Here is a 20314-nt window from a genome sequence, read left to right on the forward strand (position 1 = left end):
GCAAAAGAGTTGAGTCCTCAAGGGCAGTGTGAATACAAAGAGAACTGAGTTCTTTCTTTTTTTTTACCCCAGAGTTCACTTTAAAGAGGACTATATGTGAAAACACCCTCAGACTCCTGTGATGCCTCAACACTCACACCAGAGGGTTGTCATGGCAACAACTAGATGATGAGCCACACCCCACCCAGTGACAAATGAGGAAGAGAGCAACGGTTCGTGCAACAAACCGCTGTTTTGCAGTGAAGAGCCTATGACTGCCATGCACCACCCAGCCCTTCAGGGCAGGAGACCTACTGACTTATTCATACCTGGTGTCAAACTTGGTACAGCGAGTTCGGCTGGATGCCAAACCTTTCTGATTGTCCTTCTATGGAACAGAGGGTTGAGTATTACAATCCATAACACATGAGTAATGATGATAAAATATGGTAAAATAACTCCTCGTATGGTAAAAATATGGTAAAATAATTATACAGGTAAGAATTCTATTTCCTTACAAAATATCTGAGATGTTTTGCAACAAACCTCATTGGAGCCATTGTTCTTCCTCTTGTGGAGAGGAGTAAAACACATAGAACACTGATCATCTAGGGTTCCATCACTGTCAGTGTTCCTTCTGTTCAGAAAGAGTGACAGAGAGAGAGAGTGACAGAGAGTTTATTCTATGTTTATGTTTCTTCTAGATTAAAAATGTATGAACGCTCTCATTCAGAACAAAGACAACATCATGTTTCTACAGCTATTGTTTGCGCAATGACATGCAGTAAGTAACATACAGTACATTTCCCTCATTAAAGCCAAGAGGAAAAAGACCCGTGAGTATTATTATAAAACATTTCAGAATCAGTCATTGCTTGAATTGCTTGGAGCCTCTACTCATTTCTATGACCAGCCAGAGTACTTTTAAGGCAATTTGCTCTAACAGTCATGTCCTTCACTGCTGTAATTTTGTTGAGTTTCTCAGGCTGTGTCCCAAATGAAACCTACTGTATTTTTATCATAGTGCACTAGTTTTGTGCAGAGCCTTGGTCAAAAGTAGTGCACTATAAGAGGGAATAGGGTGCCATTTGGGACAAAGCCTCTTCTGAACCAGGGGGGCTAAGAATAGCCTCCTACCTCACGGTCTCGTTGCTTTCTCTGGCAGCAGCAGCAGCAGAGCCAGGCCTCTCCTTGTCAGTCATGGTGAGATCACTGCTCTCAGCAGGCCCATGGTGGGTCTCCACCTCCACCACAGCCCCGTCTCCCTCCGTCTGCTCACCCAGCATGGAGCACAGTTCCTGGGGGTCTGATCCACCAGAGCCCCCTCTCACCTCAATCTCCTGGTAATATGGATGGTGTTGGGATAAAGGAGCCTTGTAGAGTAGCATAAACATATCACTAATTCTCTAACACCTAACTACTCTATAAGTCGTTAACTCATTGATCACGTTCTAATGATTGATTCACTGGCCCAAGCGTACAAAATGACTGATAAATATATGAGCTTGGTATGCAGACGGTGTGATCTAGATTCAGAGGGTTTATCACGGCGCAGCACTCTCTAAATACACCATCTATCTTCCTCTGCTCCTCTGGCCTATCAATCATTCATGGTGGTTGACATCTGGGTCAGAACATACAGCAACAAACACTACATACATTATCAAACTCCCAGAAAAACTAGATGACATGGTAATAACGATAATAAGTGTAGACACAGGGATGCATCCCAAATGGCATCCAGTTCCCTTTATAGTGGACTACTTTTGACCCGGGCCCCATACGTCATAATCTTTCTGCGTCTCAGATGGAAGTAGTTCACCATATAGGGAATCTGAGACAGATTATCACAATGGAATTACATGGAGACAGTGACCTGACCTTCTGTGTATGTGAGAAATGTCACGTCGTTTTGATGTTGCTTGGATCACCATGTACACACACAAGGTCAGGTCACTACACGCACGCACGCACGCACGCACGCACGCACGCACGCACGCACACACACACACACACACACACACACACACACACACACACACACACACACACACACACACGCCCAGACACACACACACACACAGATCTGTCCTTGCCTTCCATAAACACTGGATTACCTTATCCTGCTCCTGTGTGGTTGACACCTCACGGAGTTCCTCTTGATACAGCGTGTTGTGTGTGTGTGAGTCTGTGTGTGTCTCTGGCAGTGGTTCTGGTTCTGAGGACGGTGCTGGTTTTAGAGCTGCCACACTGAAGGTTGAGGGCCAGGTCTCTACTGACTTGCTGAAGGAGGAGGACCACGGCGAGGTCTCCACGTCGTTCTCTGGTTCCTCTACAGGGCCACAATCAGCTGTATCCGGGTAGAACAGATCCATTGGCTCCAGAGTGTCGCTCACTGTCATTGGCTCCTCAACGGCTGATCTAGAACTCTCGTCAGCATCACTGTCTGTATAGAACAAGTCCATTGGTTCACTTTCAGACTCCAAAGCACTCCTCCTCTCAGTGTCTGTGTGGGTCATATTCACAGGCTTGGTTTCACTCTGTTCTGTGTCGGCCATTTTGTCCCTTGTCTCTTCAACAGCAGAGGCCTCTGTCTCACTATGACCGCCATCAGTATGATCCCCTGAGTCCTTCTCTGAGTCTCTCTCCTCCTGGCTATGCAGTATAGCCTGGCTCTGGGTGTTTGTGTCAAAGAGAGGAGACTGAGGAACCAGCCCAGTGAGGACCGATCCAGGGTTAGGCTCAACATAGTGGGGGTAGTACACCATGTCAAGGGGTATAATGGAAACTGGCTTGCACTGACGGGGGACCTCCACTACTGTCTCTGTGTTGTCTGTGGTCCCAGACCCATCCACCCAGTCATGTTCCTTTTCTGTGACTCTCTTCTCCTCAGGAGCTACTACATTCACTTCAGCATCTCCAACACAAGAGGCTCTCTCACACTTTCCAGCCCTTTCAACCAAGCCACCTCCATGGGCCCCACACAGGTCTTCATCCCCAGCCTCCGCTTCTATCTCTGGGCTCAGGGTCGATTCCTTATCGGCCTCTGTTAGGAGTGTGGAACTCTGCCCACCATCTGTGCAGGCAGGAGTTGTCCCAGTATGGCTCTGCTCCACCGGGTCCAGACATTGTTCTGAGGGGCCCCCCAGGATGGTCCGACTCTGGTCCATCTCCATATACGGTTGTGGATGCGTCGACTCTGTGACATCATCAACCTGTGTCGTAGTGTTCTCCTGTGACTCTACATGGCCGCTCTGAAAATCTGTTATCTTCTCTTGTGTTTCAGACTCTTCTGTGACCTTCTTGTGCCTTTCCTCTGACCCCTCCAGGGACCACTTCCCATCTCTGTCCCTCTCTGACAGAGAAGTAGTCTGTCTGTGTTCCGTCTCCACTCTGTCAGTCACATCACTTTGACCCTCTGCTTTATCAGAACGTTCCTTAGCTAACTCTTCCTCAGGGTTTCCAGCCTTCCTGGAATCTCTAGATGGTTCCGCTGTTTCCTTCTTGGCACATTCTGTTGTCCTGCCTGTTGTCTCCGGGACACTGTCCCGTTGATTGGGCTCTTCATGCAGGTCGGGGGTCACCTGATTTGTGATTTCAGAGCCCTGCTTTGATTGGCTGATTTTCTCACGTTGTGGAGAACACACAGCTCCTCCTCTCTCACCCTCACACACACTCTCACCCTCACACACACTCTCCCCCTTCTGGTCAGAGTCAGTTTCCTGAGGCTCGTCAGAGAGCTCTGAAGATGGCCATCCCTGCTCCTTGTTAACGCTGTTACTCTGACCTGTACTTGACCTGTACTTATTATTATTTCCTTCTCTTTGATCAGGCTCCTGCTTGGCTGCCTTGTCCTCACTCAGGTCCAGAATGTAGTTATACTCCTCCTCCTCTTTCTCCCCCCCGTCCTCCTCTTTCTCCCCCCCGTCCTCCTCTTTCTCCCCCCCGTCCTCCTCTTTCTCCCCCCCGTCCTCCTCTTTCTCCCCCCCATCCTCCTCTTTCTCTGGGTGTGTTCTGGATCTGTCGTGTGTGCTCACCAACGAGTTTAGAGAGTAGTTTCCCTCGTCAACAAACAGCTCCAGAATCACTTCCTGTTCCTCATCCTGGGGTTTCCCTGTCAGCCCCGTAACTGAGGGCAACGGCTCCTCCAGGTCGGGCGTGACCCCGTGGGGGGTAGAGGGAGGGATGCTCATGTCCCAGGATAGCCCGCTGTCGCATAGCGACCCATCGCTACGGCTCTCCACGAACCTGTCTGGAGTCACTGCCTCGTTTGGATGGCCCTCCCAACAGGAGTCTGGTGAACCGATGACAGAGTCACTGATTGGTGAGTCGCAAGACACAGAGCCGATGACCGAGTCGACGAAGGAGGGCTGCGGGGAGCTGGAAGTGGAGACAGTGAAGACAGGGCTGGGGGTGGACCCAACCGACAAGCCCTCGTTGACCCAGGAGCGCTCCACCGCGACCGGGGAAGTGGAAGACTTGAGCTCCTCGGAGACGGAGGAGATTAAGATTTTGGGCGGGGGCCGGACCCAGTCTCTCCGGACCACGTAGGGCCTCTCTCTGTCCCGGCTCCGGTGGACGCCGTTCCTCAGGTCGTGGGAGGAATCGTTGACACGACAGCTGAGTCTGCCTGACGACACACTCCTCTGTATCACATCAGATGCATTTTCCTGGGGCTGAGAGAGCGAGAGAGAACGAGCGAGAGAGGGACAGAGAGGGAGAGAGAGAGAGAGCAAGAGAGGGACAGAGAGGGAGAGACAGAGAGAGACAGAGAGAGACAGAGAGAGAGAGTCATCTGTAGTTTGTTTATACTACATATCCCTATATGGTGCACTACTTTTGGACAGACCCCTAGGCACTCTATGCAGCCTCTCTCACCTCCTCCATCCCAGGAAAGTGCTCGAGGAACTGGGACACATAGGTCATGATGGACTGCTCGTCTGGAGGATTGATGGTCACGTCTATGCAAATATTAAAGTGAGAATTATAACAGAAGGACAACAGACTAGTGGAAAATGTACACTGCTTGTCCAGCATAATTGTAGCCCGGATCCAGATCTGCTTGTGGTGTCTTGTCAACTGCTATCTATGACCACTGTCATGTCAAACAGTTTGGCATGACAACAGCCATAGGAGTTGGCTATACAGCACAAACCGATCTGAGACCAGGCTAGTATATTTGCCTGGTCTCAGATCAGGCAATGAATAAATGAATAACGTCTTATTTAATTGAACTGAGTTGGAATTGAATTGAATAGTTTACCCTCTGGATCCAGTAGTCTAGGTATGCCCAGGCTGTAGTGGGCTGTCCTGAAGGCCTCCTCTAGGTTCTCCCTGGCTGTCCTCAGCAGAGCTCTCCTCATGTCCACCAGGCTGGGGTCTATAGACTTAATGACAGCCAGGAAGGCCAGCCCACTGGTCCAGCTCTTCCCAAAGTCCTGCACCGCCACACCGTACCTGACACACACACAGACAGACAGACAGACAGACAGACAGACAGACAGACAGGCAGGCAGGCAGGCAGGCAGGCAGGCAGGCAGGCAGGCAGGCAGGCAGACAGACAGACAGACAGACAGACAGACAGACAGACAGACAGACAGACAGGACTCAGCAAGTCAGCAACAACTGACAACACTTAAACGATGTCTGGCAAAACTGCATTGCAATCAAACTTTCAAACTTGTGTGTATGTATATTACTGTATTTACTGTTGCCTGTACTGTTTTTTCAGGCTAATCAAATAAACTATCCAATTTGTGAGATCATCTTATGAATTTGATATATGATTGCTGTCCAATCACCACTCACTTCCTGGTTCGTCTCTGGACCCACTGCAGGAGCGTCTTGATGGGCTTCCCATGATCCCTCATGGCGATGGAGCGCGGTCTCTCGAAGGAGGGCGTGCTGGAGTGGGAGGTGTCGGAGTCTGAGCTGGTGGGGAGCGAGGAGAGGCTAGAGGACGAGGGGAACTGACTCTTAATGTTCCCTGTCAGCTCCTTGATCTGAGAGACAGAGGAGGAGGAGGCCTTATTTTATGATTTGAATATCTTCTAGAGAGAGAGCGAGAGAGCGAGCAGTGGAAAGACAGAGGTAAGACGAGCAAGAGAAAGAGAAGGAAAGAGAGAGAGAGAGTTCACCTGGAAAAACAGGATGATATTCCAGATGAGTCCAAGAACGATGGAAGAGTTGCCATCGGCAACATCTGCAGCATCAATACTGACCAGCTTCACCTGTGCAGGTAAACACACCCAGGTAAACAATCCAACCAATCAACAGGAGGTTTAGACAGTTGTGGTATGCTAGTCAGTCCTTTCAGGATTTCGCAATTCTGCGATTGCACTTTTTTTGGGAAAATCAACAATTCCCGCATATTATGCGAGGGCCTGCAAATGTTACCTATTACCGCATAAAACAGTCAAATCATCACAATATTATTGCATAAAATTAACCCATCACCGCCGAAACCTTTTACCTCGTCAGCGCATTTTCGCGACAAATTGGACAAAACCATTTCATATTGCCATGCAAAATGTCAGAATTGCCGCAGCAATATCAAGCATTATTGCCCACAAATATCACTAAAAATCTCTGTGAAATCCTGGTGGGACTGGCTAGTGCCTTAAGCAAGATTTCAAAAATTTACTTGTGATATTCATAGGTTGGCTGCGATATTCATAGGTGATTGGCTGCGATATTCATAGGTGATTGGCTGCGATATTCATAGGTGATTGGCTGCGATATTCATAGGTGATTGGCTGTGATACTCACATTTCTCTCCTCCAGGAAGGTAAGGACCTTAGCGATGTTGTTCAGTCTGAAGATACGATGTGAGGACTGCTTCCATCCATGAAGCTGGTGGAGGACATTAACCATACAATTATCAACAGGTGTGTTCTTAGTTAGCTACGGATAACAAACTCAAACACAATCTTTAACACATGACTTCTCCACATCTAGCATATCCATGGCTTGCCTCACAAATGGCACCCTATTCCCTATATAGTGCACTACTTTTAACCAGGGCCCATAGAGCTTTGGTCAAAAGTAGTGTACTACATAGGTAATAGGGTGCCATTTGTGATACAACCCCAGTCATTAATCAGCACTACCTCCCTACATAGTGCCCATAGGGAATAGGGTACAATTTGGAATGCATACACATGAATCAACAAACCACCACTAACATTTGAATACACTGTGGATGGTGTAATATTGTTTAAAAGGGAAATCTCACCAGCTTGCATCCAGACAGTTCCTCAAGCAGAGCCATGAGTATCCTTCCATCCTGGATATCTCTGAACAGGTCATTCACCTCCATCGGAGGAGTGCACTGAGGAGAGGAGAGGAGAGTTCATCTTTCAACAGCCCTGATGATGTAAAAATGTAAACACATTTCAGTCTTCCTTTGATGATGCTCCACAGCTAAAGTGAGTTTGTCTGATGTCTGATGGCTGATGGCAGATGTCTAATATTTACATTTACATTTAAGTCATTTAGCAGACGCTCTTATCCAGAGCGACTTACAAATTGGTGCATTCACCTTATGACATCCAGTGGAACAGCCACTTTACAACAGTGCATCTAAATCTTTTAAGGGGGGGGGGGGGGGGGGGGGCAGAAGGATTACTTTATCCTATCCTAGGTATTCCTTAAAGAGGTGGGGTTTCAGGTGTCTCCGGAAGGTGGTGGTTGACTCCGCTGTCCTGGCATCGTGAGGGAGTTTGTTCCACCATTGGGGGGCCAGAGCAGCGAACAGTTTTGACTGGGCTGAGCGGGAACTGTACTTCCTCAGTGGTAGGGAGGCGAGCAGGCCAGAGGTGGATGAACGCAGTGCCCTTGTTTGGGTGTAGGGCCTGATCAGAGCCTGGAGGTACTGAGGTGCCGTTCCCCTCACAGCTCCGTAGTCAAGCACCATGGTCTTGTAGCGGATGCGAGCTTCAACTGGAAGCCAGTGGAGAGAGCGGAGGAGCGGGGTGACGTGGGAGAACTTGGGAAGGTTGAACACCAGACGGGCTGCGGCGTTCTGGATGAGTTGTAGGGGTTTAATGGCACAGGCAGGGAGCCCAGCCAACAGCGAGTTGCAGTAATCCAGACGGGAGATGACAAGTGCCTGGATTAGGACCTGCGCCGCTTCCTGTGTGAGGCAGGGTCGTACTCTGCGGATGTTGTAGAGCATGAACTTACAGGAACGGGCCACCGCCTTGATGTTAGTTGAGGAACGACAGGGTGTTGTCCAGGATCACGCCAAGGTTCTTAGCGCTCTGGGAGGAGGACACAATGGAGTTGTCAACCGTGATGGCGAGATCATGGAACGGGCAGTCCTTCCCCGGGAGGAAGAGCAGCTCCGTCTTGCCGAGGTTCAGCTTGAGGTGGTGATCCGTCATCCACACTGATATGTCTGCCAGACATGCAGAGATGCGATCGCCACCTGGTCATCAGAAGGGGGAAAGGAGAAGATTAATTGTGTGTCGTCTGCATAGCAATGATAGGAGAGACCATGTGAGGTTATGACAGAGCCAAGTGACTTGGTGTATAGCGAGAATAGGAGAGGGCCTAGAACAGAGCCCTGGGGGACACCAGTGGTGAGAGCACGTGGTGAGGAGACAGATTCTCGCCACGCCACCTGGTAGAAGCGACCTGTCAGGTAGGACGCAATCCAAGCGTGGGCCGCGCCGGAGATGCCCAACTCGGAGAGGGTGGAGAGGAGGATCTGATGGTTCACAGTGTCGAAGGCAGCCGATAGGTCTAGAAGGATGAGAGCAGAGGAGAGAGAGTTAGCTTTAGCAGTGCGGAGCGCCTCCGTGATACAGAGAAGAGCAGTCTCAGTTGAATGACTAGTCTTGAAACCTGACTGATTTGGATCAAGAAGGTCATTCTGAGAGAGATAGCAGGAGAGCTGGCCAAGGACGGCACGTTCAAGAGTTTTGGAGAGAAAAGAAAGAAGGGATACTGGTCTGTAGTTGTTGACATCAGAGGGATCGAGTGTAGGTTTTTTCAGAAGGGGTGCAACTCTCGCTCTCTTGAAGACGGAAGGGACGTAGCCAGCGGTCAGGGATGAGTTGATGAGCGAGGTGAGGTAAGGGAGAAGGTCTCCGGAAATGGTCTGGAGAAGAGAGGAGGGGATAGGGTCAAGCGGGCAGGTTGTTGGACGGCCGGCCGTCACAAGACGCGAGATTTCATCTGGAGAGAGAGGGGAGAAAGAGGTCAGAGCACAGGGTAGGGCAGTGTGAGCAGAGCCAGCGGTGTCGTTTGACTTAGCAAACGAGGATCGGATGTCGTCGACCTTCTTTTCAAAATGGTTGACGAAGTCGTCTGCAGAGAGGGAGGAGGGGGGTGGAGGGGGAGGAGGATTCAGGAGGGAGGAGAAGGTGGCAAAGAGCTTCCTAGGGTTAGAGGCAGATGCTTGGAATTTAGAGTGGTAGAAAGTGGCTTTAGCAGCAGAGACAGAAGAGGAAAATGTAGAGAGGAGGGAGTGAAAGGATGCCAGGTCCGCAGGGAGGCGAGTTTTCCTCCATTTCCGCTCGGCTGCCCGGAGCCCTGTTCTGTGAGCTCGCAATGAGTCGTCGAGCCACGGAGCGGGAGGGGAGGACCGAGCCGGCCTGGAGGATAGGGGACATAGAGAGTCAAAGGATGCAGAAAGGGAGGAGAGGAGGGTTGAGGAGGCAGAATCAGGAGATAGGTTGGAGAAGGTTTGAGCAGAGGGGAGAGATGATAGGATGGAAGAGGAGAGAGTAGCGGGGGAGAGAGAGCGAAGGTTGGGACGGCGCGATACCATCCGAGTAGGGGCAGTGTGGGAAGTGTTGGATGAGAGCGAGAGGGAAAAGGATACAAGGTAGTGGTCGGAGACTTGGAGGGGAGTTGCAATGTGGTTAGTGGAAGAACAGCATCTAGTAAAGATGAGGTCAAGCGTATTGCCTGCCTTGTGAGTAGGGGGCGAAGGTGAGAGGGTGAGGTCAAAAGAGGAGAGGAGTGGAAAGAAGGAGGCAGAGAGGAATGAGTCAAAGGTAGACGTGGGGAGGTTAAAGTCGCCCAGAACTGTGAGAGGTGAGCCGTCCTCAGGAAAGGAGCTTATCAAGGCATCAAGCTCATTGATGAACTCTCCGAGGGAACCTGGAGGGCGATAAATGATAAGGATGTTAAGCTTGAAAGGGCTGGTAACTGTGACAGCATGGAATTCAAAGGAGGCGATAGACAGATGGGTAAGGGGAGAAAGAGAGAATGACCACTTGGGAGAGATGAGGATCCCGGTGCCACCACCCCGCTGACCAGCTGCTCTCGGGGTGTGCGAGAACACGTGGGCGGACGAAGAGAGAGCAGTAGGAGTAGCAGTGTTATCTGTGGTGATCCATGTTTCCGTCAGTGCCAAGAAGTCGAGGGACTGGAGGGAGGCATAGGCTGAGATGAACTCTGCCTTGTTGGCCGCAGATCGGCAGTTCCAGAGGCTACCGGAGACCTGGAACTCCACATGGGTCGTGCGCGCTGGGACCACCAGATTAGGGTGGCCGCGGCCACGCGGTGTGAAGCGTTTGTATGGTCTGTGCAGAGAGGAGAGAACAGGGATAGACAGACACATAGTTGACAGGCTACAGAAGAGGCTACGCTAATGCAAAGGAGATTGGAATGACAAGTGGACTACACGTCTCGAATGTTCAGAAAGTTAAGCTTACGTAGCAAGAATCTTATTGACTAAAATGATTAAAAATGATACAGTACTGCTGAAGTAGGCTAGCCGGCAGTGGCTGCGTTGTTGACTTTGTAGGCTAGCTGGCAGTGGCTGCGTTGTTGACACTACACTAATCAAGTCGTTCCGTTGAGTGTAATAGTTTCTACAGTGCTGCTACAGTGCTGCTATTCGGTGGCTAGCTGGCTAGCTAGCAGTGTTGATTACGTTACGTTGCGTTAAAAGAATGACAATAGCTGGCTAGCTAACCTAGAAAATCGCTCTAGACTACACAATTATGTTTGATACAAAGACGGCTATGTAGCTAGCTATGTAGCTAGCTACGATCAAACAAATAAAACCGTTGTACTGTAATGAAATGAAATGAAAATGTGATACTACCTGTGGAGCGAAGCGGAATGCGACCGGGTTGTTGAGTGCGGAAGTTCTATTCGGTAGACGTTGGCTAGCTGTGGCTAGCTAGCAGTGTTTCCTACGTTAAGGACGACAAATAGCTGGCTAGCTAACCTCGGTAAATTAAGATAATCACTCTAAAACTACACACTCTGAACTACCCAATTATCTTGGATATGAAGACAGCAAAGACAACTATGTAGCTAGCTAACACTACACTAATCAAGTCGTTCCGTTGAGTGTAATAGTTTCTACAGTGCTGCTATTCGGTAGACGGTGGACGTTTGCTAGCTGGCTAGCTGGCTAGCTGCTGGGCAGATAGCAGTGTAGACTACGTTAGGACGACGAAATACGATAATTACGCAATTATCTTTGATACAAAGACGGCTATGTAGCTAGCTAAGAAGAAATTGCTAAGATTAGACAAATCAAACCGTTGTACTATAATGAAATGTAATGAAAAGTTATACTACTATTCGGTAGACGGTGGACGTTTGCTAGCTGGCTAGCTGGCTAGCTGCTGGGCAGATAGCAGTGTGGGCTACGTTAGGACGACAAAATACGATAATTACGCAATTATCTTTGATACAAAGACGGCTATGTAGCTAGCTAAGAAGAAATTGCTAAGATTAGACAAATCAAACCGTTGTACTATAATGAAATGTAATGAAATGTAATGAAAAGTTATACTACCTGCAGAGCGAAGTGCGAATGCGACCGCTCGCTCCAAACCATGTTGCTAATATATGATGACTGATGTCTGATGGCTGATGTCTGATGGCTGATGTCTAATATATGATGACTGATGTCTGATGGCTGATGACTGATGTCTGATGTCTGATGGCTGATGTCTAATATATGATGACTGATGTCTGATGGCTGATGTCTAATATATGATGACTGATGTCTGATGGCTGATGTCTGATGGCTGATGTCTGATGACTGATGGCTGATGTCTGATGTATGATGACTGATGACTGATGTCTGATGACTGATGGCTGATGACTGATGTCTGATGTCTGATGGCTGATGTCTAATATATGATGACTGATGTCTGATGGCTGATGTCTAATATATGATGACTGATGTCTGATGACTGATGGCTGATGTCTGATGACTGATGGCTGATGTCTAATATATGATGACTGATGTCTGATGGCTGATGACTGATGTCTGATGACTGATGTCTGATGGCTGATGACTGATGACTGATGGCTGATGTCTGATGGCTGATGTCTAATATATGATGACTGATGTCTGATGGCTGATGACTGATGACTGATGTCTGATGGCTGATGACTGATGAATGATGACTGATGTATGATGACTGATGACTGATGACTGATGTCTGATGACTGATGACTGATGACTGATGACTGATGACTGATGTCTGATGACTGATGTCTGATGTCTGATGACTGATGGCTGATGTCTGATGGCTGATGTCTGATGTATGATGTCTGATGACTGATGTCTGATGACTGATGTCTGCGGCACCCTATTCCCTTTATAGTGCCCTACTTTTGACCAGAGCCCTATGGGCCCTACATAAGGAAAAGGCTGCCATTTTGAGATGCAGCCACAGTACCACCTGTACAGCATTAGGGGGAAGTAAATCCACTCTATTATAGACAGATAGCATCTACACGTTCTATCAGATTAGCATTTACTGACTAATTCATTTGTTATGTTGTCTCTCTCTGCACTATCAGTTCCTCTGCATCCATCTATCATTTATACGGCAGAGGGAGAGGCAACAACTATTTGTTTGTGTGAGGGATAGACTCAAAGTGTTGTCAGAGAGAAGGCAGGAAAATACAAATGAGCTGCTTCTGACACCTTAAATAACCCTAGGTTCAGGAAATAGTCTGCGTACTCCAGTTTGTGGTGAGATATACTTCATTCTAGTTATTTTGTTGTTGTTGAAAGAGAAATCCCTAAAATGAAACTGATCTCACCACAAACCGGAGTACGCAGACTATTTCCTGAACCTAGGGTTATTTTACGTGTAGCAGGGTTGGGGTCAATTCCATTTCAATTCAGTCAATTCAGGAAGTTAACTGAAATTCCAATTCCAATTATTTCTCATAAAGAAGCATTGTAGGAAATTTCAGTTTCAATTGAAATGGAATTGATCCAAATCCTGATCTGTAGACTGACTTACCTTCTCCAAATGCAGATTCATCCATCGTGTGAACGTCCTCTTCTGAACGACTTCTCTTTCAACTGAAACAGAAAAACAACAGAAACACAGAGGAAGAAGTGAACATGGTGGCTGTGGATAACATATGGGAATAAAGAGAAGAGACTAGCAGCATCAATACTGACGACTCATGTAAGACAACAGCCTCTACTACCAGACTACAGTGCGTCCCAAATGGCACCCAATTCCCTATATAGTGCACTAGTTTCAACAAACCAAAAATTGCCAGCAGCCAATGAAATCATCCGTTTTCATTCTCTAAATACCATTTATGTCATGACAACCTCATTTTCCCTGGCCAGCCACCAGGCAATTCTCACATGGGGTGATCTCTTCCTTCCTCTGGTGTGAGTTTGTTGTAAATTAGGCATTTGTTCACACATGTAAGAGCTCCTTCACGACTTCACCGCATTGAGCCAAACATAAGCAGCTGACCCAGAGTACTGCTGGTCCTAATCTCCAAACAAAGTTTCATCCGTATTTTAGACACGGTTCTTTCTGCTGCTATCACTGGACCCTGAGTAGGACTCACTCTAAGCCTCTGCTCCCCCCACACACTCTCTCTACTCTCTCTCACTCTCTCCCTCTCTGTCACAGCTGAGTGCTCAAAGGTGTCGCCAAGCCCCAGACCAGCCCCAGCCCCTGGCCCAAACCAGCCAAGCTCTTTGTGTCTTCAAGGTTGCTGGCTGGTTGTTGGCTGGTTTCCGTCTGGTTGCTGGCACTGGGAGAGGTGGAACGCTGGGAAATGGCCCCTTCATTATAAAGACATGCACTACACACACACACACACACACACACACACACACACACACACACACACACACACACACACACACACACACACACACACACACACACACACACACACACACACACACACACACACACACACACACACACACACACACACACACACACACACTCGGAGACACAACACACACACTTTCAGACAGAGACATGCAGAAACAGAAAGCGAGGGAGACATACACACAGTCACACACACACACACAGCCACACTGCAGTAAAAGCAGGCTCCTGCTCTTGCTCTGGGAAAGAGAATCAGTCGCAGGCAGGAGGAAAGAACCCCCAGGAGATTACATAAGAAAGCTTAGTAATTAACACTGAGCTCTTCATGTATTTATGTTTGTCGTGTCACACTAAGCAAATAAGACTATTAATCATCATAAACTGATGTTTACATTCTATCAGACTGTTCTATTCTATTGTATCCTCTTTGCTCATAGCCTAAGAACATGATGAGCTCATAGCCTAAGAACATGATGAGTTCATAGCCTAAGAACATGATGAGCTCATAGCCTAAGAACATGATGAGTTCATAGCCTAAGAACATGATGAGCTCATAGCCTAAGAACATGATGAGCTCATAGCCTAAGAACATGATGAGTTCATAGCCTAAGAACATGATGAGCTCATAGCCTAAGAACATGATGAGCTCATAGCCTAAGAACATGATGAGCTCATAGCCTAAGAACATGTCGAGCTCATAGCCTAAGAACATGATGAACTCATAGCCTAAGAACATGTCGAGCTCATAGCCTAAGACCATGTCGAGCTCATAGCCTAAGAACATGATGAGCTCATAGCCTAAGAACATGTCGAGCTCATAGCCTAAGAACATGATGAGCTCATAGCCTAAGAACATGATGAGCTCATAGCCTAAGAACATGATGAGCTCATACCCTAAGAACATGATGAGCTCATAGCCTAAGAACATGATGAGTTCATAGCCTAAGAACATGTCGAGCTCATAGCCTAAGAACATGATGAGCTCATAGCCTAAGAACATGATGAGCTCATAGATAAAGTGCTGTGTAATTGATACTTGTTTAGTTGCTTGTGTGACACTGTGATACACTGTGTTATTCACAGTAATACACAGTACATTACGTACACCTTCTCTCTGATGAGGGCAGTGATATGTGTCAATCAGCCACTGTGAGAAAATACCCATGTCATGACAGGCTAGTGAAATAAAACACACTGAAACTTTAATAACCATGGCCATCCATAACTCACTGTTGATCTAATTGTCTAGGTACATGATCCAAATTACTGCTCCGCTCTTGGAATAACATACTCTGGGCCAAAAAGGAAGGTCCTCTGCAGAGAGCCTTACTGTAGCATTTGTGTTTGGCGGTATTATGAAATATTATGTCACGCTGCTTCTGGACCCACTCGGATACCTCAGTCTGTTAGAGTGTGTGTGTGTGTGTGTGTGTGTGTGTGTGTGTGTGTGTGTGTGTGTGTGTGTGTGTGTGGCTCTCTCACGGTATCTCACGGTCTCTCTCACGGTCTCTCACGGTCTCTCACGGTATCTCACGGTCTCCCTCTCTCACAGTCTCTCACGGTCCCTCTCTCTCACGGTCTCTCACGGTATCTCACGGTCTCTCTCACGGTATCTCACGGTCTCCCTCTCCCTCGCTGTCTCTCACGGTATCTCACGATCTCCCTCTCTCACAGTCTCTCACGGTATCTCACGGTCTCTCTCTCTCACGGTCTCCGTCTCTCACGGTCTCTCTCTCACGGTCTCTCTCTCACGGTATCTCACGGTCTCTCTCTCTCACGGTCTCTCTCACGGTATCTCACGGTCTCCCTCTCTCGCTGTCTCTCACGGTATCTCACGATCTCCCTCTCTCACAGTCAACAGTCCCCAAATATTATGTCACGCTTCTGGACCCACTCGGATACCTCAGTCTGTTATAGTGTGTGTGTGTGTGTGTGTGTGTGTGTGTGTGTGTGTGTGTGTGTCTCTCTCACGGTATCTCACGGTCTCTCTCACGGTCTCTCACGGTCTCTCCCTCACGGTATCTCACGGTCTCCCTCTCTCACGGTCTCTCTCTCTCACGGTCTCTCACGGTATCTCACGGTCTCTCTCACGGTATCTCACGGTCTCCCTCTCTCGCTGTCTCTCACGATCTCCCTCTCTCACAGTCTCTCACGGTATCTCACGGTCTCTCTCTCTCACGGTCTCCGTCTCTCACGGTCTCTCACGGTCTCTCTCTCATGGTATCTCACGGTCTCTCTCACGGTATCTCACGGTCTCCCTCTCTCACTGTCTCTCACGGTCTCTCACGGTCTCTCTCTCTCTCTCTCTCTGTGTCAAAGTGATATGTCTGACTCAGATTCCTACTGATTCCTACTGTCTTTACAACAGTCCCCATTCTAGTATGGGAAGGCGGAAGGGGTCATACTGTCTTTACAACAGTCCCCATTCTAGTATGGGAAGGTGGAGGGGGTCATACTGTCTTTACAACAGTCCCCATTCTAGTATGGGAAGGTGGAGGGGGTCATACTGTCTTTACAACAGTCCCCATTCTAGTATGGGAAGGTGGAGGGGATCATACTGTCTTTACAACAGTCCCCATTCTAGTATGGGAAGGTGGAGGGGGTCATACTGTCTTTACAACAGTCCCCATTCTAGTATGGGAAGGTGGAGGGGGTCATACTGTCTTTACAACAGTCCCCATTCTAGTATGGGAAGGCGGAGGGGGTCATACTGTCTTTACAACAGTCCCCATTCTAGTATGGGAAGGCGGAGGGGATCATACTGTCTGTGTGATAAGATATCTAGCTCTGAATTACCCTGACCTTAATCCAAAGACAAGCACTAGTTTAGTTCAGTGCTGTTCTGGTTTTCCCTCTCTCCTTCTCAGATGGTCAGATCACAGTGAATACATACTCTATTGTCACGGATCCCCCCGGTACTGCTGCTCATTCTGTTCACCAGTTCCGGAGGTCGACGTCACCGGCTTTCTAGGCTTCACTGAACTGGATTCATTATCATCAACCCCGGTCTGATTACACACACCTGGTTCCCATTTCCCCTGATTAGTATGTTATAAACGCAGCAAAAAAAGAAACGTCCTCTCACTGTCAACTGCGTTTATTTACAGCAAACTTAACATGTGTACATATTTGTATGAACATAACAAGACTCAACAACTGAGACATAAACTGAACAAGTTCCACACACATGTGACTAACAGAAATGGAATAATGTGTCCCTGAACAAAGGGGGGGGGGGGGGGGGGGGCAAAAACAAAATGAACAGTCAGTATCTGGTGTGGCCTCCAGCTACATTAAGTACTGCAGTGCATCTCCTCCTCATGGACTGCACCAGATTTGCCAGTTCTTGTTGTGAGATGTTACCCCACTCTTCCAACAAGGCACCTGCAAGTTCCTGGACATTTCTGGGGGGAATGGCCCTCACCCTCCGACCCAACAGGTCCCAGACGTGCTCAATGGGATTGAGATCTGGGCTCTTTGCTGGCCATGGCAGAACACTGACATTCTTGTCTAGCAGGAAATCATGCACAGAATGAGCAGTACGGCTGGTGGCATTGTCATGCTGGAGGGTCATGTCAGGATGAGCCTGCAGGAAGGGTACCACATGAGGGAGGAGGATGTCTTCCCTGTAACGCACAGCGTTGAGATTGCCTGCAATGACAACAAGCTCAGTCCGATGATGCTGTGACACACCGCCCCAGACCATGACGGACCTTCCACCTCCAAATCAATCCCACTCCAGAGTACAGGCCTCGGTGTAACGCTCATTCCTTTGACGATAAACGTGAATCTGACCATCACCGCTGGTAAGACAAAACCATGACTCGTCAGTGAAGAGCACTTTTTGCCAATCCTGTCTAGTCCAGCGATGGTAGGTTTGTGCCCATAGGCGACGTTGTTGCCGGTGATGTCTGGTGAGGACCTGCCTTACAACAGGCCTACATGCCCTCAGTCCAGCCTCTCTCAGCCTATTGCGGACAGTCTGTGCACTGATGTAGGGATTGTGCGTTCCTGGTGTAACTCGGGCAGTTGTTGTTGCCATCCTGTACCTATGATGTTCAGATGTACCGATCCTGTGCAGGTGTTGTTACATGTGGTCTGCAACTGCAAGGACGATCAACTGTCCGTCCTGTCTCCCTGTAGTGCTGTCTTAGGCGTCTCACAGTACGGACATTGCAATTTATTGCCCTTGCCACATTTGCAGTCCTCATGCCTTCTTGCAGCATGCCTAAGGCACGTTCACGGGTCTCGTGTGGCTCAGTTGGTAGAGCATGGCGCTTGCAACGCCAGGGTTGTGGGTTCACTTCCCACGGGGGGACCAGGGTTCAATTCCCACGGGGTGACCAGGATGAATATGTATGAACTTTCCAATTTGTAAGTCGCTCTGGATAAGAGCGTCTGCTAAATGACTTAAATGTAAATGTAATTGTTCACGCAGATGAGCAGGGACCCTGGGCATCTTTCTTTTGGTGTTTTTCAGAGTCAGTAGAAAGGCCTCTTTAGTGTCCTAAGATTTCATAACTGTGACCTTAATTGCCCACCGTCTGTAAGCTGTTAGTGTCTTAATGACCGATCCGCAGGTGCATGTTCATTAATTGTTTATGGTTCATTGAACAAGCATTGGAAACAGTGTTAAAACGCTTTACAATGAAGATCTGAGAAGTTATTTGGATTTTTACGAATTATCTTTGAAAGACAAAGTCCTGAAAAGGGATGTTTCTTTTTTTTGCTGAGTTTATATGTGGCCTTTGTTCCTCATTGTCCTTGTGGGTTATTGTTCCCATGTCCGTTGGTCGTGTGAGTACCTATGCGTTGTTTCAGCTTCTGTGCTGCATGTTTTGTGCTGCGTGTATTACGGGTACCATGTCGTTCTACGAGGTTTACCCTCGCTCTTTGGTTTGGGTACATCCCAGTGTTTTGTATACGTGTTTGTTTTGGGTGTATTATTATTATGTATTCGTGCACCTGTCTCCAAATCCTTTATACCAGCGTGACATCTATTTTCTATATATGCTGTATCCCAAAGCCCTGATGTCACATCCTGAGAGCAGTGACATCATTCCAGATCTCTGGCTGCACTGCCATTAAAGATGAGGTCATTCTTTGTGTGGAACTAAGGCATCCCAAGTGTGTGCACTATTCCCTATATAGTGCACACACTTTCAACAGAGCCCATAGGAGTCTGGTCACAAGTAGTGCATTATGTATTGAATAGTATGCCATTTGGTTCGCAACTGAGAACCAGTACCTCTCGTCTGTCGGGTATGTCAAATTCAAGCTCACTGTTGTTCACTATGAATGTCCATGTTTCAACGTGTATAGTTTGACAAGCAATTCTCTATGCACTCTATCTACCCTCATCTTATCCGGGCTATTGTTAGTTTTGGAGGCAGATAATACTTCTGTTACCGTGGATACTCTTTCTATTGTTAGGATTTATCAGGTTACCCCAATATCGAGGAGAAACTGCAGCCTCAATGTTTGCAGCGGCAGAGGAAATGTCATGATTGTAATGTAATAATCCTATATTATCATATAAATAAATTAGATATGTAGTTGGCAAGGCAAAAAGGGGTTTTGTGTTCGAACAACTGGAGAAGAGGTGCTCCCTTAAATAATCGAATGATACATCAGAAGTTGAGATGCGACACTCTCCATTTAATAATAAGAAAAATATTTATTGATACAAAGTTTCAAAACAAAGCGGGACATTTCGGTCCTAGACTCTTGGCAGCCAGACATACAGCACCAGTCAAAAGTTTTGACACACCTATTCATTCAAGGGTGTGCAAAGCTGTCAAGGCAAAGGGTGGCTACTTTGAAGAGTCTCAAGTGTAATATATATTTGGATTTGTTTAACACTCTTTTGGTTACTACATGATTCCATATGTGTTATTTCATAGTTTAGATGTCTTCACTATTACTCTACAATGTAGAAAATAGTAATACAAAAAATAAAAAAAATCCTTGAACGAGTAGGTGTGTCCAAACTTTTGACTGGTACTGTATATATTCTATATACCCCCTTTCCCTCTCTTTTGGCTCAGTGTGTTGGCGCTGGCTTTAGACAAACACAGACTTCGTGAGAGCAGTGAGGCCGCTCTCATTTGCTTGCCATGCAAAGAGTGGTGGAGCCAGCTGAGAAGCAACCAACTGAGATTCAACTATATGGTAGAGAAAGCCTTTCACTGGGATATCATTGTCCTGTTTAACATTCTGTTAAAGAATGAGAGTGTCAACAGAGGGGGGAC

General features: G+C 47.7%; 1 protein-coding gene across 3 annotated transcripts in view; it reads right to left on the minus strand.

Annotated features, from left to right (window-relative positions):
• The window catches only part of LOC129812822 (dentin sialophosphoprotein-like), a 53867-nt gene that overhangs the window by 7294 nt on the left and 26259 nt on the right, over positions 1-20314 (minus strand). Inside the window, exons 1-12 of one of the 3 annotated variants that reach the window (XM_055864718.1) lie at positions 13577-13829; positions 13218-13279; positions 7214-7309; positions 6748-6831; positions 6117-6209; positions 5788-5981; positions 5243-5436; positions 4858-4940; positions 2097-4655; positions 1117-1319; positions 526-616; positions 309-367 (exon numbers count right to left, since the gene is read on the minus strand). In XM_055864718.1, coding sequence (XP_055720693.1) covers positions 309-367; positions 526-616; positions 1117-1319; positions 2097-4655; positions 4858-4940; positions 5243-5436; positions 5788-5981; positions 6117-6209; positions 6748-6831; positions 7214-7309; positions 13218-13238 — 3677 coding nt within the window. In that variant the 5' untranslated portion in view covers positions 13239-13279; positions 13577-13829. Of the gene's footprint in view, positions 1-308; positions 368-525; positions 617-1116; positions 1320-2096; positions 4656-4857; positions 4941-5242; positions 5437-5787; positions 5982-6116; positions 6210-6747; positions 6832-7213; positions 7310-13217; positions 13280-13522; positions 13830-20314 lie in introns of those variants that run through there. The other 2 variants (XM_055864717.1, XM_055864716.1) reach the window with 2 other exon arrangements.

The sequence above is a fragment of the Salvelinus fontinalis genome, chromosome 16 (genome assembly GCF_029448725.1).
Source record: "Salvelinus fontinalis isolate EN_2023a chromosome 16, ASM2944872v1, whole genome shotgun sequence".
NCBI classification, from domain to species: Eukaryota; Metazoa; Chordata; class Actinopteri; order Salmoniformes; family Salmonidae; genus Salvelinus; species Salvelinus fontinalis.